The 25,179-nt window shown below is 63.1% G+C and overlaps 3 protein-coding genes across 7 annotated transcripts in view; 2 read left to right on the plus strand and 1 right to left on the minus strand.

The window, feature by feature from the left end:
- Positions 1-500: 500 nt before the first annotated feature.
- Positions 501-9,515, minus strand: R3HDM4 (R3H domain containing 4). The gene is made up of 8 exons (XM_042977497.1): positions 9,376-9,515; positions 4,395-4,549; positions 3,867-3,991; positions 3,304-3,427; positions 2,276-2,361; positions 1,735-1,820; positions 1,597-1,652; positions 501-828 (listed from the first exon to the last, which is right to left on the minus strand). The coding sequence occupies exons 1-8, from the start codon at positions 9,450-9,452 to the stop codon at positions 725-727; spliced, it is 813 nt and encodes a 270-aa protein (XP_042833431.1). The 5' UTR covers positions 9,453-9,515; the 3' UTR covers positions 501-724.
- Positions 9,516-12,185: 2,670 nt separating this feature from the next.
- KISS1R (KISS1 receptor) lies at positions 12,186-18,754 on the plus strand. The gene is made up of 7 exons (XM_042977455.1): positions 12,186-12,429; positions 13,591-13,715; positions 14,100-14,235; positions 14,532-14,764; positions 15,056-15,536; positions 16,757-16,950; positions 18,536-18,754. The coding sequence occupies exons 1-7, from the start codon at positions 12,186-12,188 to the stop codon at positions 18,752-18,754; spliced, it is 1,632 nt and encodes a 543-aa protein (XP_042833389.1).
- Positions 18,755-22,273: 3,519 nt separating this feature from the next.
- Positions 22,274-25,179, plus strand: part of ARID3A (AT-rich interaction domain 3A) — a 32,389-nt gene continuing 29,483 nt past the window's right edge. For 2 of the 5 annotated variants that reach the window (XM_042977499.1, XM_042977500.1), the window contains exon 1: positions 22,274-22,455. The gene's annotated coding sequence lies outside the window, so the exon portion shown is untranslated. The other 3 variants (XM_042977502.1, XM_042977503.1, XM_042977501.1) reach the window with 3 other exon arrangements.

The following is a 25,179-nucleotide window of genomic DNA, read 5'->3' on the forward strand; positions in this document are numbered from 1 at the left end:
GGGAAGGGCAAAGGGACACGGACAAGGGAATGGGGCAGTCCTCGGGCAGAGGCTTCTGGCTGGATGGGGCCCCAAGAGCCACCAAAAGCCACCCGTGGAGGACAAACATGTTCCAAAAGGGTGGCAAGACCAGCCTTTAAGATGCAGCCCCTGTCCTAGGGCGTGAGGCACACGCGCAGGCGCACACGACAGAACACACCTGGAAAAAGGGGCGGAGCCCCAGGCCCCCCCCTCCCCCACATCCGAGCCAAAAGCTGGGGGATGGGGGAGGATCAAACAGGGACTGGAACAAAGTCCCCCGATTTATCAGTTGGGGCAAGTTTTTGGTTTTTCTTCCCAAAAGGGAAATTTAAAAATCTACAACAAATCATGCCAAATTCATTAAAAGTGATAAAAACCCAGCCTGTCGCTCCTTGCTTAAGTTTCAGACGGGGCCGAAAAAGCTGAACGAGGAAGGAACACGGAAGTGACCAGGCCGGGTCTCCTCGCTCAAACTCAAGTCCCGGAGCGGGGAGCTGCAAGGCCGGGACAGTCCGGTGTGGGGGGCCAGGGCCCCGCGTTTATCTGGGAGAGGCGGGCTGGGAAGGAGTCAGAGTGATAGCCCCCTCTCCCAGGGGTAGCGCACGTCTGCAGGGAAAAATCCTCCAAATAATAAAGATACTTTAGCGAATGGCACGGGAGGCCTGGGGGAGGGGAGGCTGGGGGCGGGGGAGGGGGGCGGCCATCAGCTGCGCTGCTCCAGATACGCGGACAGGAGCAGCCCTGGTGGCAGGAAGTCCAGGTGGCGGTTGCTGACTTTCATCTGCCTCTTGCCCTCCAGGTCGGCGCCTGTAAGGGGCAGGGGGCGCAACGATGAGGGCAGCATGGGGGAAGGGCACACGAGGTCACCGCCTCCATCCCTGCCCTCACGGGGGGTGGCGGGGTGGGGGTGGGGGGCTGCTTCCGCATCAGGGCTCGAGTGGCCCAACCCCCCACCCGCCCCACCTCCCTTCGCTCCCGAACCTGAACCAGCCATGCACACCCGAGCTCATTCCATCTCCCCTCCTCCCATCTTGCCAGGGCCCCTCCTCCTCCGTGTCCGGGCCGTGGCCCAACTCCTGCGGGGAAGCACCCCCAGCCCAGCCCCTCCGTCCCGAGTCTGTGGGAACAAAGGGAAGGGAGCGTGGGAGGGGCCGTCCCTGAGTTGCCATGGGAACCGTCACCTCAGCAACTCCGGGCAGGAGGCGGAGCAGAGGAGCAAGGAGGCGGCGCACCCAGAGGCGGTGAGGACTCTCCCTGGGGCGCTGTGTCCTGAGAACACCCCCGTGGTAAAAGCGGAGACACAGGCCCCAGGAGGGGGACTCGCCGAAGTCACCTGGGTGGCACGGTGGAGGGGGGCTGCAGGGGGAGCTGCAGCTAAACGACCTTGCACCCAGCATGGAGCCAGACGCACAGGGAGCTTCCAAAGAACTCGAACTAGCGCAAGAGCCTTTGCTCATGCTGTCCCTCCTCCTCCAGAAGCACCGCCCCCCCAGTACCCAGACCCTCTGTGACTCGGGCCTTGGTGTCCCCAGGGTGCATCAGCCAGGTGGGGCCCCGTGGGTCGGCAGCACTTACTGGCTGAGATGAGGTCCATGTACTGACAGATGGCGTGAAGCAGGAGTCTCTCGAAACTGGAGAGGAACGGAAGGTAAGCGGTGGAGAGCCAGAGCCAGTCCCTGGAGGGGCACATTGGGCTCACCCCCACCCTGTCACCTGTTGTCCAGCATGGCCGTGTACACGGCCTGGGGAGACACAGAGAAAAACCTCAGCAGCCTCTCCTCCCAGGTCTCCAGAGTTTCCTGCAGGGGAAACAGGTCTAGGGGTGAGGCCAACTATGAGGCTGGGGCCAAGCTGTCTACGCCCCATGCCCAGGGGAGCCTCTGGAGCCCAAAGCCCTGGGTTCAAACGTGGCTTCTGACCTGCTATATGAAGCTACATAACCCTTTCCGAAGATACCAGGCACTGAGATATCCCCATGCTTCTGAACCCCTGTGCCCTCCTCCTGGTGAACTCCTACACATCCCGCAGTACCCACTGCCATTGCCCCTGCCCCTCCCACCCTCATGGAAGCCCATTCCCGGCCCAGTTCCTGCACTCTGATCACACTGGCCTGTGTACTGCCTTGTCTCCAATACCACCTGCACTGGGTAACAGACTACCCCTGACACCACCACCAATTGAGAAAGTGAGGAAAAAAAGGTAATTAAAAAAAAACAGGCAGGTGGAAAAAGATGAGGCCTGGCCTGGTATTCACCATGGGGATGCGGCTCCGCTTGAGGACAGTTCTCAGACGCCGGCTGATGCGCTGGAAGCACTCACGGGGTGTGTAGGCTGGGTCCTCTGCAAGAGTTCTGGGCTTGGGGCAGCGTCTAGAGCAAGCCCCTGGCCCGCCCCACACACCGGCTCCTCCACATCTGTCCCCGGGCACCGCCCACACACCAGGCTCCTCCCCTCCCCGGGCAACGCCCCCCCCGGGCTCCTCCCCACGTCTCCCCTAAGCACTGCCCACTCGCTGGGTCCCTCCCCACTCCCCCCAGGCACCGCCCACACGCGGCATCCCTCCCCTTGTCCCTGGGCACCGCCCACACATTGGCTCCTCCCCTCCTCTCCCCCGAGCCCCGCCCACACACCTGGCTCCTCCCCTCCTCTCCCCCCCCAGCACCGCCCACACACTGGCTCCTCCCCTCCTCTCCCCCCCAGCACCGCCCACACGCTGGCTCCTCCCCTCCTCTCCCCCGGGCCCCGCTCACACATTGGCTCCTCCCTGTCCCTGGCCCGCCCGCACACCAGGCCCCTCCCCACCTCTGCCCGGGCACCACCCACACATTGGCTCCTCCCCTCCTCTCCCCCGAGCCCCGCCCACACACCTGGCTCCTCCCCTCCTCTCCCCCCCCCAGCACCGCCCACACACTGGCTCCTCCCCTCCTCTCCCCCGGGCCCCGCCTACACACCTGGCTCCTCCCCTCCTCTCCCCCGGGCCCCGCCCACACACCTGGCTCCTCCCCTCCTCTCCCCCCAGCACCGCCCACACACTGGCTCCTCCCCTCCTCTCCCCCAGGCCCCGCCCACACATTGGCTCCTCCCTGTCCCTGGCCTGCCCGCACACCAGGCCCCTCCCCACCTCTGCCCGGGCACCACCCACACACTGGCTCCTCCCCTCCTCTGCTCCGAGCACCGCCCACACACCTGGCTCCTCCCCGTCCCTGGCCCGCCCGCACAGGATCAGCTAGGCGTACACCCTCCGTACCTCTGGTCCCCCCCACCTCCCGTCCAGGCCCGCACCTCTCCTTCGATCCTCCCCGCGGCCGGGCCCCCTCCTCCGTGCCTTGCTCTTGCCCTCATCCTCCAGGTAGCGGAGAACCCGTTCCTGCTCCTCCCCAGAGCGGTTCATGAAGTCATTCCAGACCTAGAAGAGAGGCGCGCTGGACCCAGGCGTCCTCAGCCCCGGGTTCTCCATATGGCCAATGCACACAGAGGGCCACAAAGTGTGCGGAAATACCCCTTGTAGACACGTTTGCCCGCTACAGGGTGCCCGCAGACCGCTCCTCTGGCAGGGATTGGTATGGACCAAACGTGCCCTCGGTGGAGTCCTTCATTCCCAATGAGGGGCAGATGAGTCGGGAGTGCCGGAAACTTCTGGGGTACGTGGGAGTTCTGGCTTTGTCTGGGGATCCCCAGGGAAACAGAGAGGGTGGGCATAGAGGAACCAGAGGGGGATGGGTGCAGATGGGTGCTCCTGACCGAGGGACCAGCATAGGCCACGTGCGGCAGCAGAAGCGAGAACAGAGAGGAGGCCCGCGTGGCCGGAGCAGAGGGAGGCAGTGACCAGGGCACGGGGGCCCCACCTCCACGTAGGTCTCATTGCTGCAGGCCTCTGCGAAGATGCCGGGTGCTGCGGGGGGGGCCAGGTCCCCATCGTCCAGACCAGCTGTGCCCCCGTCTGTCTCCAGCAGCGTTAGGAGGTACTGGGCTAGATGGAAACAGATGGTCTCTGGGCTGGGGGGTGGCATTGGGGGCCCCCCAGTCTCCTTAGAAACCCAAGGACCATGTTTCCTCCCCTGGCCTCTGTATGTAGGGCCTTTACGCTCTGGCTCACACTGGTCTCCCCACCCCCGTGCTCGACCTGTCTTTCCCAGAAGGCGCAGAAACCATCCAGCCTCCACCTCCAGAACTCCTCCTTCTCCCTGGCTCGTTGAACTCCTATACATCTTTCAAAACCTCAGCTCCAACGCCCAGAGCTCCTTATAGCCCACCGCCAGCATTGCCAGCTCAGGGTCAGACTCAGGGTAAAAGCACCAGATGATACCAACAGGCACACCGTTCTCATCTGGGCCCCAGGAACCCCCCAGGAGGTGCCCCCAGCCCCCGCTCACTGTTCTCTAGACGCTGAAGGCTCTTCCGCCCCTTGGCCTTGGGCACGAGGTCTGAGTTCCGCACAGCCTGGTTGATGAAGTGTTGCTTCCGCTTGGACGCCGACAGCCTCTTCACCTGGGAGCCAGCTAGAGCGGGCAGGCAGCCCGGAAGGGGCCTGTGGGCCGGGGTTGGGGTGGGGAGGCAGGCCTCAGGGCCAACACAGGCCAGGACCCCCACCGTGGCCACTGCCGCTTGGTTTCCCTCAGCAGCGGGAGCCCTAGACCCTTAACATTGCCGTTTGTTTCATGGTCACATCACCCAGGAGGCCCGTACAGTCGTGATGACAGATTAGTAAACTGGGGCTCGGAGAGGAGCAGACACTGGCCTGCATTCACACCTTGGGTGGGTGGCCAAGAAAAGTTCCCAGGCTTCCGGATCTTACCGCCAGCTACTGGGACCCAGAGTCTCCAGGTTTGAACACTGCCCTCCTCTTGGAGTTTCTCAAGAGGCCTTATTATTATTATTTTTGAGACTTTTTAAAAGTTTATTTATTTAAGCAATCTCTGTACCCAATGTGGGGCTCCCAGCCGGGCGCCCCATCAAAAGACTTGATTTAATGGAGCAACCCCCATGCCAGCAGCAGATACACTGAGAAACATCCCCGGAAGCTGAAGGTGACGGCCAAGTCTATCTGCCTTCTGTCCCTGGAGTCCCCCCGAAATGTGCCCCCCTTGGAACTAATCTGCTGTCCTCCAAGCAAATGGCATTAATGTGTAGATGAATTAGCAGCGTGGCCGGGCGTCCCACTGGGGACCCACGGGCCAGCTGCAGACCCGACACGGGGCCGGGGCCGGGACGGATTGCTAGATGGAAACATCCTGGCAAGTTCCGGCCTTCCAGGTCAGCCCCTGACGACCCCCAGACCACAGGGGGGATGGTCCCCACTGGGCCACAAAACCCTCACACTGCAGGGGCAATGGTGGATCCTGACCCTCAGAGGGTCTGGGCGCCAGGATGGCCCCTCCCGTGTCCTAACTCCCTCTCCCTCTGTCTGCTCCAGCCACAGGTCTCCTCACCGCCCCTCCAGCAATGCCACACGCCGTCCCACCCATCGGCCTGTACCCCCTGCCCGGTGCACGCTCCCCCTGCGTCTGAATGGCTCACTCCTTTGAACATCTCCTTTGGCTCTGTTCTAACCTGTCAGGGAGACCCCGACCCCCTTATGTAATACGTCACTGCTTTGTTTTCCTGATCACCGTAGACTGCCAGCCTCGTCCACCGAAGTCCCCACGCAGACACTCACCCACCAAGCCTGGCACCCAGCAGGTGGTCCGAAAACCGACTGCCGCATCGGTTCTCAAAAAAATCCCACAATTCCAAGACTGAGTAGGACTCAGAGTCCAAAATGCCCCCCCAAACTTTCTGGTACCCAAAGTTCCCAGGACACAAATTAAAAACAGAAGTGTGGCCTCTTCCTTCCAAGCCACCAGTAGGCTCTAGAAAACCGTGAAACTCCAGGACTGTGGCAGAGACCTTGTAGGGGTTAGGAATGAAGCGAGTGCTCCGTGGGGTCTATACACATGTAAAGTGTCCCCAGCCTGAAGCATCTGTCCTCTGTAGAATGGCCATTACATCTTGATCAAAAAGCAAACAGGCTGATGAGACTCAGCACTGCATGAGGTCACAGTGGAGCAGGTAAGCAGCACGGGCTCCCCGGATAACAGTTTCTGCCAAAATCCATGCTGCTGTCTGACGAATAAACTCACACACGCACGAGTACCCATCAACAGGAGCACACGGCAGAGGTACGGTTCGGGTCCTGGAATCGCAGCCCCGAGTTCAAATCCTAGCTAGGATGCTTCACGGTGGAACCGGGAGCCTCAGCTCACTCTCTGCCAAGTTAGGATAAGAATGGCCTCTGTGTGGGGCGCCTGCGTGGCTCAGTTGGTTAAGCATCTGACTCTTGATCTCAGCTCGGGCCCTGATCTCTGGGTTATGAGTTCAAGCCCTGTGTTGGGGCTTACATTAAAAAAAAAAACAAAAAAACAACAAATGGCCTCTGTGAGCCCTGAAAGGGGACACTCAGGGCCACAAGGGGCCAGGGCAGACATCAACCCAGCTGCAACTTGCTTGGTTTCCTCCTGTCATGGGGAGCTCACCCCCTCTGCCACGCTGTTGTGAATACTCATTTTCACCATCACTATCATGCAGGAGGCTGGTGATACTATGTTGAGGCCCATTAAACAAATTAGCAACTGAGACACAAAGTCATCATCTCAAGATCCCACAGTCTCGAGGAAGGCGGCCGGCCAGCACGGGGAGAGGTAAATCAAGTCAGCACAGAACCAGTGACTGTGAGGCTGGATCCAAACTGAGGGCTGCCTCCCTGAGGCCCACCCCAGGCCCCAGTTCACCGTAGCTCTCCCCGAGCTCCAGTGCCTATGTCTCCACCTTGGCAGCTGGACAGAGTCCAGAACGGCAGCCTGGTGGGGCTGATAACAGAGTCCGCATCCGGCGGGGGCAGGGGGGGGTGGTTATCAGGAGATGTCAGAGCAGGGCTGAGTCCTCAGGACCTGGGGCTCGGAGAAATGGGGCTTCCCCATCACCCCTTGAGAGTGGCAGAGCCAGGATTTGAACCTGGTCAGAACAGCAACACCCCCTTGAACCATTCAGCCTCCTGCTTCCCTCTGGGCCCCTCAGACCACCCCCCACACCTGGTTGAGACCCAGCGGGTTGAGACCCATGCTCCACCACCATGCATGGCTCCCCAGAACCCTGAGGGCAAGGCCCAGCTCCATCGTGACGTGGCACCAGAAGCCCTGCCCTGCCCTGCAGGGACCACAGGGGCCTGTGTCCGGCCCCACAGGCTTCTGGAGGGCTCACCACCCTCTCGTGGGCCTCCTGCGCTGAGCCGAGCGCTGGAAATGGAGTCCCACCACCAACTCAAGCTTGCTGACCTCAACCAAATTCCAGCAGGAGACAAGAAACGTGTGGTCTCCAGGGCCAACGACCGGGCCTGGTCCCCACTCGAGGAAGAGAGGACAGCAGAAGCGGGCAGGACAGAGAAGGCAGCCCACAAGTGCCCAGCAAATCGGATCTGTCACGAAGGCTGTCGGGAGAGGGACATGCGGCAGCACAAAGGTTGTGTAAAACACACCTACACAGCAAAAATCAGTGCCTCGCCCCATCCTCTGCTCCAGACCCAGGGGCCCCTTCACCGTGCCCCAAAGCCCCCAGGAACAGTCTACCTCAGGGCCTTTGCTGAGCCTTCTGCCGGAAGTACCCTTTCTTGGCACAGTCTGCCGTGGGCTCAAATGCCGCCTCCTGGGAGAAACCGCCGTGCTCCTGGACAGCCCGATCAGCCCCATTACCCCGCCTCACCTGTTGCTGCCCAGAACCAGATGGTCTACTCATCTATTTACTATTTAAACCCCCTTTCCCGAACTACACCCTTGCAGACAGGATGGGGTCGGCCCCGCCCCTGCTGTGGCCCCGCCACCTGCCCACAGAGACCGCTTTACGGATGGGGAAACCGGCAACGCAGACGGGGTGCCTTAGGCTTCCTGGACCTGACAGGCCTCAGGAAATGTCCGTGTCCTCGAGGTGCCTGTCCAGTGAGGGTGGACAGGCCCCAGGTAGAAACAGCTGCTAAGTCAGCTTGGGTCTGGGGAGAACAGCCTCCTTTGTCTCCCCCAGTTCTGTTCCCCGCGGGTTCTGAAAGGGGGCCTCTTGCCACCTGCTCTGTTGGGCTCCAGGGTACCTTCTCTGGCACCGGTCCCCCTCCCCCAGGAACAAGCAAGAGAGGAACCTACTTCCCGAAGCAGGAAACCAAGGGGGGAGGGCTCGGAGCGGAGGTGACTCAGGCTGGGGCGGGGCCCCGCGGCCCCCAGCAGCGGCCACACCCCGGGGGGGGGGGGGGTGGTGGGACACGGGGTGCCGCGGTGGCACCCACCTGGCAAGTCAATACCCGCTCTGGGTGCTTAAGGCCCCTTCAAAGAAGGGAAGTCCCACGTCTGTGGAGACCCACGTGGCCTCCGGGCAGGTACCGGGCGGAAATCGTAACAGCACAGCGGCAACGAAACAGAATGAGACGCTTGGGACAACACAGAATGCGCGCGTCCTTTTGCGGGGCACCTCTGAGCGCAGGGTCCCTGACACCCCCCACCTCGTCCCAGGCACTGCGAGAAGAGGCCGCTGGTATATCTCCTTGTACAGATGGAGACACTGAGGCACAGAAGCTGGAGTGACCAGCACACGGACGGACGACGAGGCAGCCGAATCCTCGCTCCCCGCCCCCCCGCCCCCCCACAGGACCAGGGGGCGACAGCGCGGTTTTCGGCGTAAACACGCCGGTTACGCGGAAGTGTGCCCGGCCCCTCTGGGGTCCTACCTGCAGCGGCGGCCCCGCCCCCTCCCGCTCCCGCTGAGCCGGTGTTGAAGCCCCCCCCCCCATCTGTTAAGTACTCAGACACGAACAAAGAGCCCTGTGTCCTCGGGGGGTGGGGGCTGGAAAACCCCACGGGGCGCACACAGGACTGGCTGTGGGGTGCAGACCCCGCGTGGGGGGACAGCGGCTTGCGCGTTAGCGCCCGCAACACCAAAACGGACTCGGGGGACGCGGCGCGCAGCGACACCACCTCGCCACCTCACCCGAGCGGGCGGCCAGGCGCACGACACCCCCAAAGCGAGACAATACGCGGGCACTTCTGGGCCCCGGGGGCACGCCAACGCACGAACCGGGTGCCTCCCTCCGCCCAGCAGACGCGCGGGCCGGTCGGGGGTGGGATCCCCCCGGGGGACGACAAAGCCCCCTCCTCCCACCCCCACCACGGTCCGGGGCACCCCCGAGGAAAAGGGGCGGGGCGGGCCTGGGGCTGCAGCCGGACCCGAGGGGAGAGGGGAGAGGGGAGAGGGGAGAGGGGAGAGGGGAGAGGGGAGAGGGGAGAGGGGAGGGGCCCCGGAGTCCTGGAGGGCGTGCCCCGCCCGCCCCGCCGCGCTCACAGCGTCCGCCGCCCGCCGGGGGCGCTTCCCACCGCCGCCGCCTCCGAGCCGCCCTCCGGGTTCTCCAGCGCGACCATGGCTCGGACGCTGCCGCCGCCGCCGCCGCCCGGCAGGGCCTTCTCGGGCCGAGCAGGAAGTGACGGGCGCCCAGAGGCGGGCCGGGGCGGGGCCTGGAGGCTGGACGCGCGGGGCGGGGACCGAGGCCGCAGGGCCAGCCAGATCCCGGGGCACAGACGGGGACACCGAGGCGGCGGGTAGCGAGATCCCGCCCCCGAAGCCTGGAGGCCGGTGGGCGGGGCACCCAGCCTCCAGGGGATGGTCGGGGAAACCGAGGCCTGGGGAGCTAGGAAAGAGGGGGGCATCCATTTCAGAGGCAGGAGACAGATGAAATGACCCAAGCCGCGCCCCCACCCCAGCCCCCAGCCCCGAGTCCACCAGACTCTCCCAGTCCTGTTTCAGTGCGGCCCCTGGAGCCCTGACTCCTTTACTCATCTCTGAATATAGACGTTAAAAGGGCGGGGGGGGGGGGCGGGGGCGCCTCGGTGGCTCAGTCGATTAAGCTCTGACTTGGGCTTGGGTCATGATCTCGCGGTCAGTGGGTTCGAGCCCTGTTGGGACTCGGGGCTGACAGCTCCGAGCCTGGAGCTGCTTCAGATTCTGTGTCTTCCTCTCTCTCTGCTCCTCTCCCACTCACACTCTGTCTCCCTCTCAAAATAAATAAGCATAATAATTAAAAATTTTTTTAATAAAAAAAAATTTTTTTTACATAGGGCAACATCAGTTCCCACCCCCTTTCACCCCTGAGGATTTGTTCATTTAACCAATGTCCACTGTCAGCAGGGCCCAGTGATGGGCTCTGGGGTGTGGCAGTGGCCAGGACAGACCCTTTCCCCTCGGAGTGGGGCAGGAAAGAGGAGTTCTCCGAGAGAGGGACTGGCGGGCTGCAAAGTGAGAAGAGTGTGTCAGGCAGAGAGGACAGCCAGTGCAAAGGCCCTGAGGTATCCAGAGTGACCAGAGCAGGGTGATGAGTGAGCATGAGGGGGAAGGAGGCACAGGGCCGAGGGTGGACCCGTGAGCCCTGCGGTCCTGTGATGGCGGGTCTGGCAACGGGGAGCTGTGGGAGGGTTGGGAGCAGAGAATCGAACCTGTGGGATCTGGCTGGAATCCACCGTTCAGTCTACAAGAAAAGTGGAAACCAGGACCACGTGAAGAGACGCCACTAGGAGACAGCGGCCGCAGACAGCCTGTTGGCAATTGTGCCGGAGAATGACCGGATCACTTTAACAAACACACAGGGTACGGAGGAGGGGCTGCGGAAAGACCCCCAAGAGCACATACTATGTGGCATCATACGGACAAATGAGAAAAGAGCCAAATGAATCAAAGGTGATATAAATCCAGAGAGAAGGCGCCTGCGGGGGGGGGGGGCGGCCAGCAGGGGGTCCTGGGGGGGTTGGTTCCCGCTGGTTCCACGGGGATTGGTTCCTGCTCCCGCCCACGAGAACTAACTGCCCAATAAATGTGCTAATTCTAGAGCATGCCACCGGGCCTCCGCCCCATTCTGGGGTCTCATTTCTGGGGAACCTGGGTTGGTACCCTGCTGACACCCGCCTGGACCCTCGGCCGCCCCAGGAGCTGCCGCTGCTCTCCCCACAGCCCCCACCTCGAAGAAGTTTCTCTTCCTTTTCTGATTGTTTAAGCCGTTGTCCAGAATCATCCTCAAGATGGAAAGCGGGTGGACAGAAAAGTATCTGGGGTACGTGGGGTACACGTGTCCTTGCAAACTGCCCTCCACCTGGTTCCTAGCCCCAGTGGCACAGGTGCCCACGCCCCCAGTGCGAGCGTCCAATAGGGGCAGCCAGTCAGGCAGGGGGCGACACCCCCATCCACAGCCAAGGAGTCCCCCAGGCTGTGTACTTCAAGGACAGGTATCTTCTAGGGGCGCCCGGTGGCTCAGTCGGTTAGCGTCTGATTCTGGCTCAGGCCATGATCTTGTGCCCACCTTGGGCTCTGCGCTGACAGCTCGGAGCCTGGAGCCTGCTTCAGATTCTCTGTCTCCCTCTCTCTCTGTCCCACCCCCCCCACCCCCGCTTGTGCTCTGTCCCTCTGTCTCTCTCTCAAAAATAATTAACATTAAAAAAATATATATGAAAAAGAACAGGTTCCTTCTAACTGCCAGTTCCCCGGCGGACCTGCCCTGCTCTGAGCCTTCCATGGCTCTCCAGTACCCCTTCTCCCAGCCTCTGATGAGGGCTGGCCTCCCTGTCAGCCAGGGCCCACCCACCCGGAGCCCCAGCCACACGGAAGACTAACAGGGCGCCTTCTCTGGTCTCTGTTTTGTCCCCACCGCTTGCCTGTCCTCTGAGTCTCAACCCCCTGGTTAGGCTCACCCTCTAGGGTCCACAGCAGCCTCCATACAGCCTCCCCCCTCCCCTCTCCCCTGGTCCCCCGAGCCCCACCTCCAGCCTGTCCCCTCCAGGGCTCCGGGGCCAGACAGTGCAAGGAGAGCGAAAGGGGGAGAAGGTGGCTGTGCACGTGAGTGGAGGGCGCACGGGCAGGTGAAGGAGTGGCCAGCGGCTGCGGGAGAGGCGGGGAGGCGGGGACCAGGGGGGCGCAGGGTATAAAGTGGCCGCGGCTGCGTCGGCAGCAGAGAAGCCGCCCTGCCCGGCGGAGTCGCCCTCCGGGTCTGGTGGCCTGCAGCCGAGACCCTTCCCAGGCTCCGCGGGCGTGTCCCCAGCAGGCAGCGAGGAGGAAGGTCGCCGCCTGGGCGCAAACCGGCGGGCGGCCAGGGGGAAGAGGGCGGTGAAGCCATGCGCGCCGTGGCCACGTCCGCGCCCAACGCGTCCTGGTGGGCGCCGGCCAACGCGACGGTCTGCCCGGGCTGTGGCGCCGACGCCTCGGACGGCCGGGCCCCTGTGCTGCGGCCGGTGGACGCCTGGCTTGTGCCGGTTTCCTTCGTGGCTCTGATGCTGCTCGGGCTGGCAGGGAACTCGCTCGTCATTTTCGTCATCTGCCGCCACAAGCAGATGCGGACGGTGACCAACTTTTACATAGGTGAGCGCCCGGGCACCTGCCGGCCACTCAGGGGGTCCCCAGAGAGACCCAGGGGGCCTCCTAGCGCGCTGTGCTCTCCCAGACGGCACCCCCTCCCCCAGCCCCGTGCAGGAAGCAGGTCCCGTCCCTACTGTCCCTGACTCTTGGGCTAGAGCTCGAGAACTCTGGAGTCTGGACAGTGGCCGGTGGAGAGCTTGGCCTGGCCCTGAGGAAGGTGTCTGGTTAAAACGTGGTTCTTGTGACACCGTGTCCTATGAATGAAAGTAGGGAGAGGGGCTGCTAGGCCCGCGGGATCCCGGTTTGCGACCCTTGCGCCAATGAAAGGCTCGGTTCACACATTTGTATGATGGGCTGACCGACTTGGCTCAGGTGAGTGCTCGTTTCCCTCTATTCTGTGGTGGCTGCTGGGCAGTGCCACTGTCTCCAGCTTGCAGACCGGGGAGGCAGGTTCAGAGGGGATGGGGGCGTGCGCGGCTCTCCCAGCCCCTACTGGGGCGCGCCCCGGCCCTCCCCAGCACCGACGGGGACGCAACCCCGGCTCTCCCAGCCTCGACGGGGACGCGCCCCGGCTCTCCCAGCCTCGACGGGGGCGCGCCCCGGCTCTCCCAGCCTCGACGGGGGCGCAACCCCGGCTCTCCCAGCCTCGACGGGGGCGCGCCCCGGCTCTCCCAGCCTCGACGGGGGCGCAACCCCGGCTCTCCCAGCCTCGACGGGGGCGCAACCCCGGCTCTCCCAGCCTCGACGGGGGCGCAACCCCGGCTCTCCCAGCCTCGACGGGGGCGCAACCCCGGCTCTCCCAGCCTCGACGGGGGCGCAACCCCGGCTCTCCCAGCCTCGACGGGGGCGCAACCCCGGCTCTCCCAGCTCGGACGGGGGCGCGCCCCGGCTCTCCCAGCCTCGACGGGAACGCGCCCCGGCTCTCCAGCCCGGACGGGGGCGCGCAGGGCGCAATGACTGTCGCTCGAATGGCCACGAAACCCGTACTGAGGGGATGTTTGACGTGTACAAATGGGGGACTGGAGGGCGCCCCAATTTCTCTGCCGAAGGACGCCAGGGGATCGTACAGGCGGTCTTGCGGGTTACTCGGAGAAAGGCAAGGAAAGGGTGGGGGCTGCGCCGGGCTGTTGGGTGGCTGAGGCCCCCGCGTGTTCCCTCCTGCAGCCAACTTGGCGGCCACGGACGTGACCTTCCTGTTGTGCTGCGTGCCCTTCACGGCCCTGCTCTACCCGCTGCCCGCCTGGGTGCTGGGCGACTTCATGTGCAAGTTCGTCAACTACATGCAGCAGGTGCGCGGGCTGGGGAAGGGGCCGCGGAGTCCAGGGGCGGGGCCGAGGAGGAGGTGGAGCCTGGGCCTGGGGGCAGGAAAGGGGACCGCGCAAAAGGCAGAGATGCAGTTAGGGACGGGGCTTGCGGAGGGGGGCCGGCGCCTTCTCGCGCGCCTGTCCCGCCATCCTACGATGGCTGTGCTTCCGCCCATCTCAGCGGACCCCCAGCGGCCCGGTCAAACCCGCACTGGGATCCCCCTCTTCTGCCCCTGGAGGCCCTCCCGCGACATGTCCCGTTTGTGCCCGGGTGTTTGGACCTGTGGGGGCACCCGCAGGGTGGGCGCAGACGGGGCAGGCCCCACACCGCACACGGGACGAAACGCCCGCTCTCGCCCCCTCCCCCAGGTCTCGGTGCAGGCCACGTGCGCCACCCTGACGGCCATGAGCGTGGACCGCTGGTACGTGACCGTGTTCCCACTGCGCGCCCTGCGCCGCCGCACACCCCGCCTGGCTCTGGCGGTCAGCCTCGGCATCTGGGTGGGTGAGTGCAGCGCGAGCGCCGCACGGGGCGGGGGATGGGGGGGGACGACAAGCCTTCAGTGCCCTGGGCGCCCCCCCCCCCCGCCCCGCCAACCGCCCCTCACTGGGCTTCGGCCGTGCGTGCATCTGGGAAATGGGCGCTCCCTCCGAAGAGCCGCCGAAGGCGCGGACCCCGGACGACGCGCGCCTACGAGGCGCCCAGTGACGCTGCCCCAGGGGGCACCTGAGGGTAGGGGTCCTGGTCTCCTGGCGTCCCTCGTCCCCGGGGCAGGGTCTTCACCCTGTCGTGTGGCGCAGGCTCGGCCACCGTGTCCGCGCCGGTGCTCGCCCTGCACCGCCTCTCGCCCGGGCCGCGCACCTACTGCAGCGAGGTCTTCCCCAGCCGGGCCCTGGAGCGCGCCTTCGCGCTCTACAACCTGTTGGCGCTCTACCTGCTGCCGCTGGTCGCCACCTGCGCCTGCTACGGGGCCATGCTGCGCCACCTGGGCCGCACCGCCGTGAGCCCCGGGGCCGCCGACGGCGCCCTGCAGGTGAGCGGCCGCCGGCTGGCTGGCTGGGTGGAGGCGCGGTGTGGGGGACGCGCGTCTGGAGGGGGAGGGGGCGGCGAAGGGGGGGGGACGTGCCAGGCTCAAGAAGGGGAGCTCTGGGGGCGCCCGGCCGGCGCAGCGAGTAGAGCAGGCGCTTTTGCCCACGGGGTCGCGAGTTCAGGCCCCACGCTGGGCCCCGCAGCTTACTTTAAGAGTAAGCGACCACGGAGGGGGGCTCTGCGGGGTGGCCCCGGCCAGCCCGCAGCCTTTCCTCACCACCCCTCCACCCCGCAGGGCCGGCTGCTGGCAGCGCGGGCCGGCGCCGTGCGGGCCAAGGTCTCGCGGCTGGTGGCCGCGGTGGTCCTGCTCTTCGCCGCCTGCTGGGGCCCCATCCAGCTGTTCCTGGTGCTGCAGGCGCTGGGCCCGGCGGGCGCCTGGCACCCGCGCAGCTACACCGCCTACGCGCTCAAGATCTGGGCGCACTGCATGTCCTACGGCAACTCGGCGCTGAACCCGCTGCTCTACGCCTTCCTGGGCTCCCACTTCCGGCAGGCCTTCCGCCGGGTCTGCCCCTGCGCCCCGCGGCGGCCCCGCCAGCCCCGGGGCTCCGGGCTGCCCGCCCCCGCCGCCCCCCCGACGGAGCTGCGCCGCCTGGCCGCCCCCCCCGGCCACCGCCGGGCCCCCGAAGCCCGGGAGAGTGCGGGTGTCCTGAAGGAGCGTCCTGCCCCAATCCGGGCGGATTCTGCGGGGAGAGAGCTGGGCCCCTGTGGGACAGGTGCCGTTTGAACAGCAACCGCTCGTATGTGGTTATTAACATCTCGGTTTCTGTGCAAGATAATCATAGTGAAAACGCCCCCCCCATGTCCCCTCGGTACGAATTTGCTGTGATGTTTGCTCCCACTGATATCCTGATTACTTACTTCCGTATTTCCTGAAATTGAAGACACTTTGATACTGGCACTCTCTGCAACGTTCCCCCAAAGCACCGACGGACGTCTTTCGCACACTGCCTTGCAACCCTAACGTTATAAGCTTCGTCCCATTTTCAGAAATACGGACATGTGAACAGCGTGCGATTTTTAAAGTGCTGACATAAAGTAGTGTTACCGCTACCCGGTGAGCGTCCAGCGTCCCGGCTGGGGAAAGGGCGGGTGTCACGGAGTGCACAGGTGCTCCCTGGAGCACGTGCACAGAGCCGCTCGCGGGACGGACGGGCGGGCGGACGGACGGCTCCTTGAGAAAGCGCCCCACAGCGGAGGGAGGCAGAAGAGCGGCCGATTCTCACTCCCGGGTCTGTGGGATAACCGGGCTCGGCTGGGCTGGACGGGCGCACCTAGCGGCCGGACCTGGAAGGCCCTAGGAGGCCTTCCCGGCAGGCCTAGTGGCGGAGCAGTCCCCCCACCCCCACCCCCCCTCCGTGTGGCTGCTTGGGCTTCCTCCCCGCATGGCCGCATGGTGCTCCCGGAAAGTCAGGCTCATCCCTTGGCGCAGGTTCCAGGAAGAGCCTGGAGGCCCGGGCTCAGAAGCCCCACACCGCTGTTTGCACCCGGATTGCTGCCAGCCCGTCAGAGCCTCGCCCCGCCCAGATGTCGCTTGGGTGGGGCTGCCTGCGCAGGATTAGTTCAGCCTTCCCCCAACAGCCCTGCCGGCTGAGGCTTAGTCACTCCCGCGGGACCCCCGCCCATCTCTGGGAGGGCTCCCGGGCTCCCAACTTATCTGGAAACAGCACGGCCCCGCAAGTAATCCAAATTGGCAGCGATGTTAATGTGAGACCAAGAGGCCAAAACGCAGGGTCATTTCGACATCGGCCTGAAGCTGGCTTGTTCTTGTCTTCAACACCAGCCTCCAGACCGGGCAGGACAAGAGGGTGGAATTCTCCCCTTTGCCCACAGGCCCTGCCGCCCCCGCCCACTCCCTGCCCTCCAAACTCACCCTCTCTCTGCAGCTGCTTGAACTGCTGCCATCCCTCTGGCCTCTGGGCCTTTGCACACGCAGGTCTGGCTGTCGTGCCGGCTGTGCCTCACTCATCCGTCAAGTCTCAGCTCAGCTGGCTCCTCCTCCTCCGGGAAGCCTTCCTGGAGCTCTCTGCGCCCAGCGCTGCCCCCATCACGGTTCTGATGTCCCTGTGTTGTACCTGCTGGCTGCCTGTCTCACGTGGTCCCCCACGTATCCCCAGCGCCCAGCGCATGGTCGGGCTGATTAGATATTTGTGGGATGAATGACCAAGTGTGTTGTGGGGGTTAAGAGAGAAGGTGTGTGCAGAGGGAGTGGCACAGTTTCTGCAGGAAAAACGTTTTTTTTTTTTTTTTTTTAAAGAAGGTGAAGGGGGCTCTGGGGTATTCATGTCAGAGGAATAAAAGCTCCGGGACAGAAAACCCGCACACTAAGCTCACAGCAGCTCCACGTGCGGCAGCCCACACGCGGTAACTCGGGCGTCCACGACACGCGTGTGGGCGAGCACACTCGCCCACGCACACCACGGGACACAACCCAGCAGCAGTCAGTTGTGGGCGCGGGGCAGACACGCGGCCCCTCGGACGCATCTCCCAGAATCTCGCGGGGAAAATCAGGCAACCCCAAGGTTACACCATGTGTGGTTCTAACAGCACCCGGAGGAGAGAGCGTTATGGGGATGGAGAAGAGCCCGGTGGTTGCCGGGGTGAGGGCGGTAGGGGCGGTGAGCGAGGTGGGCGGGGGGGGGGGGCAGCAGGAGGGACCCTCGTGATGGCACACTCCCGTCCCATGAAACGGGGAAATGCAAAGAAGGTGGGTGGATCGCATCCGTGTCAAAATCCAGTTTTACAAAATGTCACTGTGGGGGGAAGCCTGGCGAAGTTCTGCGTCAGGATTCACGATCATCTCAGGAAAACACACAAAGTTGAAGGGCTGACAGGGAGGTCTAGGAAAAGGAGTCGTTTGGGGCCCATTTAGCTGGACCTCGTTTTCGGAGCCCCTCCTGTGTGCCAGGCTCTGCGCTGGGGGTCGGGCCACGGCAGTGAGGAGGGGCTTCCTGTACACAGTCCCTGCCTGGTCTTGGACGGAAGGGGCAGACTACCTGGAGAGATGCAGAGTTAGAGGAGCAGAAAGGGTCATGAGAAAGACGTGTGTGCCCCTCGTGGGTCACTGGGAGCCTGACCTTGGTGGGGGTGAGTCCGGGAAGGCTTCCTGGAGCAGGCAAGTCTGGGAAATGTGAACGCAGCTCGGAGGTGGGGGAAGAGCACAACAGATGGGGAGCACAGACAGTGTAAAGGCCCTGGGGCAGGAAACATCTGGTGAGAAACAGCTAGAAGGCCTGCGGGGCCAGAGGGGAGAGCAGTGGGAAGACTGCCGGCTGCAGGGATAAGCCGGATCTTTCCTGAGGGTGGTGGGAACCATGGAGGCTCCTAAGCAGGGAGGGACACGGTCCAAGGTAGGTGGAGACTTTTCCAGTTTATTATTCATTACTACCACGGGTCTTGCCTTTTGAGCTGCCAGGAACAGGCATGTGCCAGCACACCCGAGAGAGCGGGTGGGATGGGCCCCAGGGTCACCTGATGGGGATAAACCCTGGGGGTCTGGGGTAGGGAAAGGGGCTAATTTCAATTTCCGATAAACAATGAAAAACTTTTTAGTGTAAGTAGGTCCTGGGCAAAACTTAGGATGCACTTAAAATTTAACCGCGAATCCGGTATTTATCTGGCAATTCTACCGTAGAACATTCAGAAGGAGCCACAGGGGAGAAAATAACTCCGCGGGCCTCAGTTTCCCCGTCTGACCCGGGAAAGTCGTTTTCAGGGGACACGGCGCCACCTGGCGGCCTCCGGCGCCGGCCCCGCCCCTGACTGCAGTCCCGTCGGTGCCCGGCAGGTGGGGCGCGCACCCCACCGAGGTTCCCGGCTCGACCCCCACAAAGGAGCCGCCAGCGCAAAGGGGCGGTCGCTCATGCGAACCCCATACCAGACCCCGGCGCAGCGCCTCCCCGATGCGGAATGGGTCAAGCGAGCCGCATCATGAACTTCCTGGGTCGCAGGCACTTTCGTCTCCTGGGTCTTGTCCATGAGAAAATATTAAACGTGATTATTTTACTGTTTTTATAAAACCTAATATAATTTAGGCTGGATTCATTAATATACATCCGTTGTTGGTACATTTGCTTTTCTCTTATTTTAAAAGTTGTTAAGGGGCGCCTGGGTGGCTCAGTCGGTTAAGCTCCGACTTCGGCTCAGGTCATGATCTCACGGTCCGTGAGTTCCAGCCCCGCGTCGGGCTCTGTGCTGACAGCTCAGAGCCTGGAGCCTGTTTCAGATTCTGTGTCTCCCTCTCTCTCTGACCCTCCCCCGTTCATGCTCTGTCTCTCTCTGTCTCAAAAATAAATAAAATGTTAAAAGAAAAATTAAAAAAAAAAAAGTTGTCAAAATCGCATTTTCGTGGACCCCGGCTTGCAGGGCCAGGGCAACCCGAGAGCCAGGTGCAAGTGACGGAAAACAGGGTTGAGTCGTTTCCACCGGGCCCAGCACCCCTGTCCGGGCTTGTTTGTTTTGGAAATCAAGACGGTGAATTGTTCCCCTCCACCTCTATATAGACAGACGCCAAAAATCCTGTGGGATGAGGGAGGGAACACATGAATTCATTCATTCAACCAACATTTATTGAGCAACTACTATGTGCCAGGCACAGCCTCAGGCCTGGAAACCCTGCTTCAAGCAAGGAACACTGGGTCAAATGAATACCGGAAGGGAACACCGGACGTTTCAAACACAGAAGCACCTGGACGAAGAGAAAACAGGGTGACATGATGGGGTCACGCCTGACCCTGAGAGGTCAGGGAGGGACCCTCTGAAGAGCAGAGGCTCCAGTGTGAAGCAGGAGAGGGCACGGGCCATGGGGTGTCCTGGAAAGGGGACGCCACACAGAAGGACTGGCCAGTGCAAAGGCCCAGATGTGGGAACACGTTTGAGGAGGAAAAACGGGGAGGTGGACTGTTTGGGATCTGGGTGAATTTTTTTTTTTAACTATTTTTTCAATCTTTTTTGTACATTTATGTATTTTTGAGAGACAGAGAGAGACGGAGCATGAGTGGGGGAGGGGCAGAGAGAGAGGGAGACCCAGAATCCCAAGCAGGCTCCAGGCTCTAAGCTGTCACCACAGAGCCCGACGTGGGGCTCGAACTCACAAACGCGAGACCATGACTGGAGCCAAAGCTGATGTTTAACCAACTGAGCCACCCAGGTGCCCTCCCCCGCCTTTCCTTTTTGATCTGGGTGAATTTTTAAGAGGGTGCTTCCCCCACCCTCCCCCACCCCTGAGTGGGGAGCTGGCTACTTTTTCCCCGGGGGGGGGGTGTGTCCCAAACCCGCAGGGGCCTTGCAACATGGTCTGGACAGGAAACCTTATAGGACTTGGGTCTCTGTACCCATTTCCCAGCTTGCAAAACAGAGACCAAAGAAGGGTCAGCACCAACTGGAAATCACGTAGCAGGACCAGGAGGACCGAGGTGGAACCAGGGCCTGCTGCCCACTCCCAGTGGAGCCAGCAAGTCTGTGAATCAATTCCCAGCTCCCTCCCTGGGCTAAAAATAGGATGGCCTCACTGGAGGCAGCTGGGAATCCTGCAGCCCCTCACCCTCTAGGACCGGGCACCTCTGGGGAAGTCGCTATGTATGGACGACTTTCCCCAGGGAAATGGGGGAAGGGCAGCACCCCCCCACCCTGCCCTTGAGAGTACCCCGCCGTGCCCCTCCTTTTGAGCAGAAGGAAGTGGAACCCTCAAAACGAGCATACAAGGAATGAATTAACGTGGACTCATTTGGGGGTGCCTGGGTGGCTCAGCCTTTGAACATCCGGACTCTTGATTTTGCCTCAAGTTGTGGTCCTACATGATGCGGAGGCCATGGGATCCAGCCCTGCGTTGGGCTCCCCACTGAGCGTGGAGCCTGCTTAAGATGGTCTTTCTCTCCCTCTGCCCCTCTGTGTACACGTGCGCTCCCTCTCTAAAAAAATAAAGTGTAAAAAACAAACCAAACATGGGCTCCTTTTACAGGGGAAGACGAGGCAGAGAGGCTCACGAATCTAACTTGGGTGGGGCAGGGAGTGCATTCTGATGTCCTTGGGTCTATGATGGGGAAGAGGCTTTCCAGCACTTGGGAGAAGTGGCTCCTGGGGGGGGGGGGTGCCTGGACCCTTATGGTGGCTTTCCTCCCCAGCTCACCTGGGTCTCTCTCCAAACTTCCCCTCTTTGGGCAGATGTCTCTGCGCCTCCCACTGGAGGGGGTGTGGACGAGCAGGCAGCTGGGACTGGGTGTTTAATAGCCTAAAGGTGGAGGCCTCTCACCACCTGCTGCCATTAGGCTACAGGAGGCCCTGGGGCTCGAGGGCTGGGTTCCCGAAAGCGGTGGGCAGGACTCCAGCCCTGGGGTGAGGGCAGCCTCTAGGCACTCATCCCCTGGGCTTGGGAATCCCACCCCCCACCCCCACCTGAAGCAGGAAACCTGCAGTTTGCACTGGAGGCTTGATGTCCTGAAAAGATGTCAGTATCGTGAGCCTTAGGGTACATGAAACCAACCCTGAAAACCAGGGGCCCAAGCTCCACACGGTAGGACCGTGGACAAGTGGCCCCCAGGCCAACTGCCCACCCGTGCTCCCACTTGGTTCACATCTGGGCTGCAGCCGGGCCCCTGCAATTAGTCCCAAGGGTGGCCCCTGGACCTCAGACCTCCCAGCAGAGCCCACATCCACATCCCCACCTTCGAGACACCCTAGTCTGTGCCTCGGCGTCGCTCTCTTTGAAATGAGGACATTAAGAGTCTCTCCTACACAGAGATGTGAACATGCATAGGGCACATGGCGGGCAAGGGGAGGCTCAGAATATGAAAATTATTACCAAGTTATTATTACCAAGGAGATTATCTTATCTCTCCTCCTAGAGGGTGACAGTCGGGGGCAGGGGTCGTCACGATTTCACAAGGAGTCTTCCCGAGGACCAGCACGCACTCCCCCACCCCCACGCCTGTGTCCAAGCAGCGCTGCCCTCCCCCCCCCCCCCCCCGCGGCAGCTTTCCCTCTCCTAGGCCTCTCCCCACCCTGCAGCACCCCCGACGAGAGCCCTGGCCTCCTCCCTTAGCCCCCGGCCTGCTCTCATTTCTCTTCCTTGTAGCTCCAGTCATCACCGGGTCTTTAATCCCCATTTTACAGATGTGGCAACAGAGGCTCTGTTGGGGGTGGGGTGGGGGGGAGGGGCGAAGTCTCTAGCGCCAGGTCGCTGGGCTATGGGACAGGAGTGAAACTCCGAGCCCGGAAGGGCAGGCCCATCCTAGACGCCGGGAGAGCTGGTGAAGGGGTCCCCGACCCGGCTCGGGTCCCTCCAGCCCGCCCTGGCGGAGGTCTAAAGCCCTCCCCTCCCCCTCGGATGCTCCCAGTCCCTCCCGCGCCCTCGGCGTCCTGTGCGCTCGGGGCCGCGGCGCGCACTTTGCCCACCGTCCCTAAGCAGGGGGCGGGGCCTCCCGCGAAGCTGTTCCCCTTCCCTTTTATTATTTATTATCATTTAAAGGGGCCGTGACCTGAAAATTTCTGGCCACTCTCTCCCCCTCCCCAACACTCCTGGGCTGGCGGTGCGTCCTCGGACCGAGCGCGGGGGTCGAGGGGGCGTCCGGGAAGGGGGAGGGGGCCTCACGAGACCCCTCCCCGCGTCCCGGGCCGCAGCGCTGAATCACCGGCGAGGTATTTGCATCTGAGAGCGATTTGTCACCCGGTGATTTGTCTGCGGGGCGGTGAGCGCGCCGGCGGGGGGAGGGGAGGGGCGGGGGAGGCCGCGCGCGGGGAGACTCTTACCAATCGGGTCGGATGGGGGTGTAGACGCGGACTCGGCGGGCGGCTCGGTGAGTCGGCGCGCGGCACAAACCCGGCGGCGGCCGGGAGCCAGCAGCGCGCAGCTCGCGGCCCGGGCCGGAGGCCAGGCGCGGCCGGGGCAGGGCCGGACGCCAGGCGCAGGGCATGCGCCCCCCGAGCGGGCCCTGCGCGGTGAGGCGGGGGGGAGGCTGGCCTTTTAAGTTGCGGGTTCCGGTCCCGGGTGGGCGCAGTGCGCCCGGGAAGCCAGTGAGGGGGGTCTCCAAAGTTGGGCAGGGACAAGGGTGGGGGCCCAGGACCGGGAAGGCGACTCCGGTGGGTCCGAGTTGGGGTGGTTTTCTCCGCGACCCCCCTCGGAGACCTCACCCCCTACCACATTGCGCTAGGGCCGTCGGGGGTCCCGAGTGAGCGCCGCCCCCCACCCCCCAGCGGAAGGAAATGGTCTCCAGGCGCGCGCGGGGGGCTGCGCTCCGGATTCTTATCTCATTTTTTTTTTTCCTCCCCGGAATCGGGTGCTTTATTCCCGACCCCCGAGCGGAGTGGGAACGCCGGGTGGGGAGGGCAGTTCCCTAGCGACCCTCGCCAGCTTGGAGGGCTTACTTATAAAGTGTCGGCTCCGGAGCTGAAAGGGACCCCTGGAGGGGGACCCCCCCCCCCCCCCATGCCCGCGCCCGGGCGTGGGTTCGGCCGGGCAGCCAGCGCTCTGGTGGGGATCCCCGGGAAAAGCCCCCCCGCCTCGGTCAGTGCCCCCCAGACACAAAAGCGGGCGCAGGAAGCGCGGGGAGCGCGCGTTTGTCAACTCCAACGTTCGGCGTCCGACCCCAGGCGGCGGATTTGTCAATAATCTTCCGTTTTTAGTCGCCCGGGCCGGAGGGGTTGCCCCCCCCCCCCCCATGCAAATCGGTCGCTTTCCAAGAAGCCTTTGAAATCCGGACTGGGGTTTTTGTCGTCTTATTTCTTCTCTTTCTTCGGTTTTTCTTTTCTCACTTCCTCCGGGCCGCCCCACTCCCGACTCTCCTAGCCCCCTCCCCAGCTTTCTGCCCCACCCCACCCCCTCTTCCTTTCGTGGAGTGAGGGGCCCCTTTCGCCACCCGCGGGCCCCAGCCTTGCACAACTCTTTAAATAACCGTGTTTTGCAAGGCCCCGGCCCAAGCGGGTGACCTCTCTCTCCGGGAGGCATTGGGGGGAGGGTGTGGCCCAGGATCCCTCTGGCCCCCTAGTCAGGTTCCAGCGACCACCCAGCACACCCCCACCCCTGCCTGGTCCTTGCCTGGGAATGCCTCTCCCTTAGGGTTGTCATAAAGTGGGGGGTAGGGGCTGAGGACAAAGGGCTCTTGGGGGAGGGGTCTGGAGGGGGTGGGCGTCGCCAGCTTAGGGTTAATGGCGGCCATGGGGGCCCCAGGCAAGGCCCAGGGGAGCTCTGGGGTTCCCACCTGCCCCCTCCACCAACCCCAACGTGGAGGCCTGCCCTGCTCCCCTCCCCCACTGGGCGACCCGGAAGGGTCATTAAACCCGGCAGGCCTGGGGGTAGGAGGCTGGGGGGGGGGGAGTGGCTTCCTCTGGCCTCTTCCTTCTGCCCCCCAAAGAGGAGGGGGGTGTTGCCCGGAGCGTTTCCGTAGGGAGGGGGGGCTTGTCTTGAAGTTGTCAAATGTGGGGGAGGGGTAGTGGACCAGACTAGACACTGGGCGTGAAATGTCCCCTCAGCACTTCTTAGGGCTGGTGGGGGGGTGATCACCAGTCCTGGGAGGGGTGGAGAGTGGGGGGCTGGGTGCTACTTCACTGCCCCCAAGGACAGACTGTACTGGTCAGCCTCTCGCACTGTGGCCTCTGAGAGGGTCTTTGTGCCCTGAGACCCCGTCCCTACTGGAAACCAAGGTCCTTTGGGGACATGACCCTCTCCCATTTCCCACGGGGGTCACCCACCGCCCCCCCCCCCCCCACTGCCCTTTCTCCTATCCAGATGGAAGCAGCAGGGGGGCTGGGGAGAAAGCAGAGGGCCACTGGGTCCCTGTGGCTCTGCAGGGCCCCTCCCCTGACTGGGTGTGTTGAGGGGGCGTCTATACTGCAAGACTCCCCTGAGTGGCGTCAGGCTCGGGTTAGCAGGTCACTATGGGAGTTGGGAAGGTGGCCATCCTGGGGAATGGGTGCGAGCTAGCTAGCGACCACGAGCCTCTGCCCACCGGCCCCTCCTGTGTGTGGGTCCCTGTCTGCCCCAGGAGTGGCTTGGGGGTTCATTTGCTGGGTTGGGGGCAGTCTCCTGTCCCCTCCCCCCATCTCCCGTCCCCCTTCCCCACGATAGATGTATCGTCTGTGTTGTCACTACTGGGCCTGTTGGCTTCTGCCCGGTTTGTTTTACTGGCGGTCTGGGCGGGTGGGGGTGTGGCCTGGGCTTGGTGGGGGGGGAAGCTGGGGTGGGACCTGCGTCCTTCTGTTTGGTGAGGCCTAGCAATGCCAGGTTCCGGGTGTCCCTGCCTGAGACCTTGGCAATTAGGGTTGGTGGTGGTTTGAGGAGACCCCAGGCTGGGGCGCAGTTCCTTGCCTTCTGGGGGCGTTGGCCCCATTTGGGGTCCCAAAGGGCAGGAGGACTCCCCTGCAGAG

Source organism: Panthera tigris, chromosome A2 (genome assembly GCF_018350195.1).
Source record: "Panthera tigris isolate Pti1 chromosome A2, P.tigris_Pti1_mat1.1, whole genome shotgun sequence".
Lineage (NCBI taxonomy): Eukaryota > Metazoa > Chordata > Mammalia > Carnivora > Felidae > Panthera > Panthera tigris.

What these genes read in the sequence shown, in the direction of transcription:
- R3HDM4 (XM_042977497.1), bottom strand. Translation starts at nt 9,452, where the DNA reads ATGGTCGCGCTGGAGAACCCGGAGGGCGGCTCGGAGGCGGCGGCGGTG. An exon ending in CCCGGCGGGCGGCGGACGCT is followed by an intron (nt 4,550 to 9,375) that starts GTGAGCGCGGCG and finishes CCCGGCCCACAG; the next exon opens with GCCCCTTCCGGGCTGCCTGC. An exon ending in GCAATGAGACCTACGTGGAG is followed by an intron (nt 3,428 to 3,866) that starts GTGGGGCCCCCG and finishes CCTCTCTTCTAG; the next exon opens with GTCTGGAATGACTTCATGAA.
- KISS1R (XM_042977455.1), top strand. Translation starts at nt 12,186, where the DNA reads ATGCGCGCCGTGGCCACGTCCGCGCCCAACGCGTCCTGGTGGGCGCCG. An exon ending in GGTGACCAACTTTTACATAG is followed by an intron (nt 12,430 to 13,590) that starts GTGAGCGCCCGG and finishes TCCCTCCTGCAG; the next exon opens with CCAACTTGGCGGCCACGGAC. An exon ending in TCCCCAGCGCCCAGCGCATG is followed by an intron (nt 16,951 to 18,535) that starts GTCGGGCTGATT and finishes AGTCGTTTTCAG; the next exon opens with GGGACACGGCGCCACCTGGC.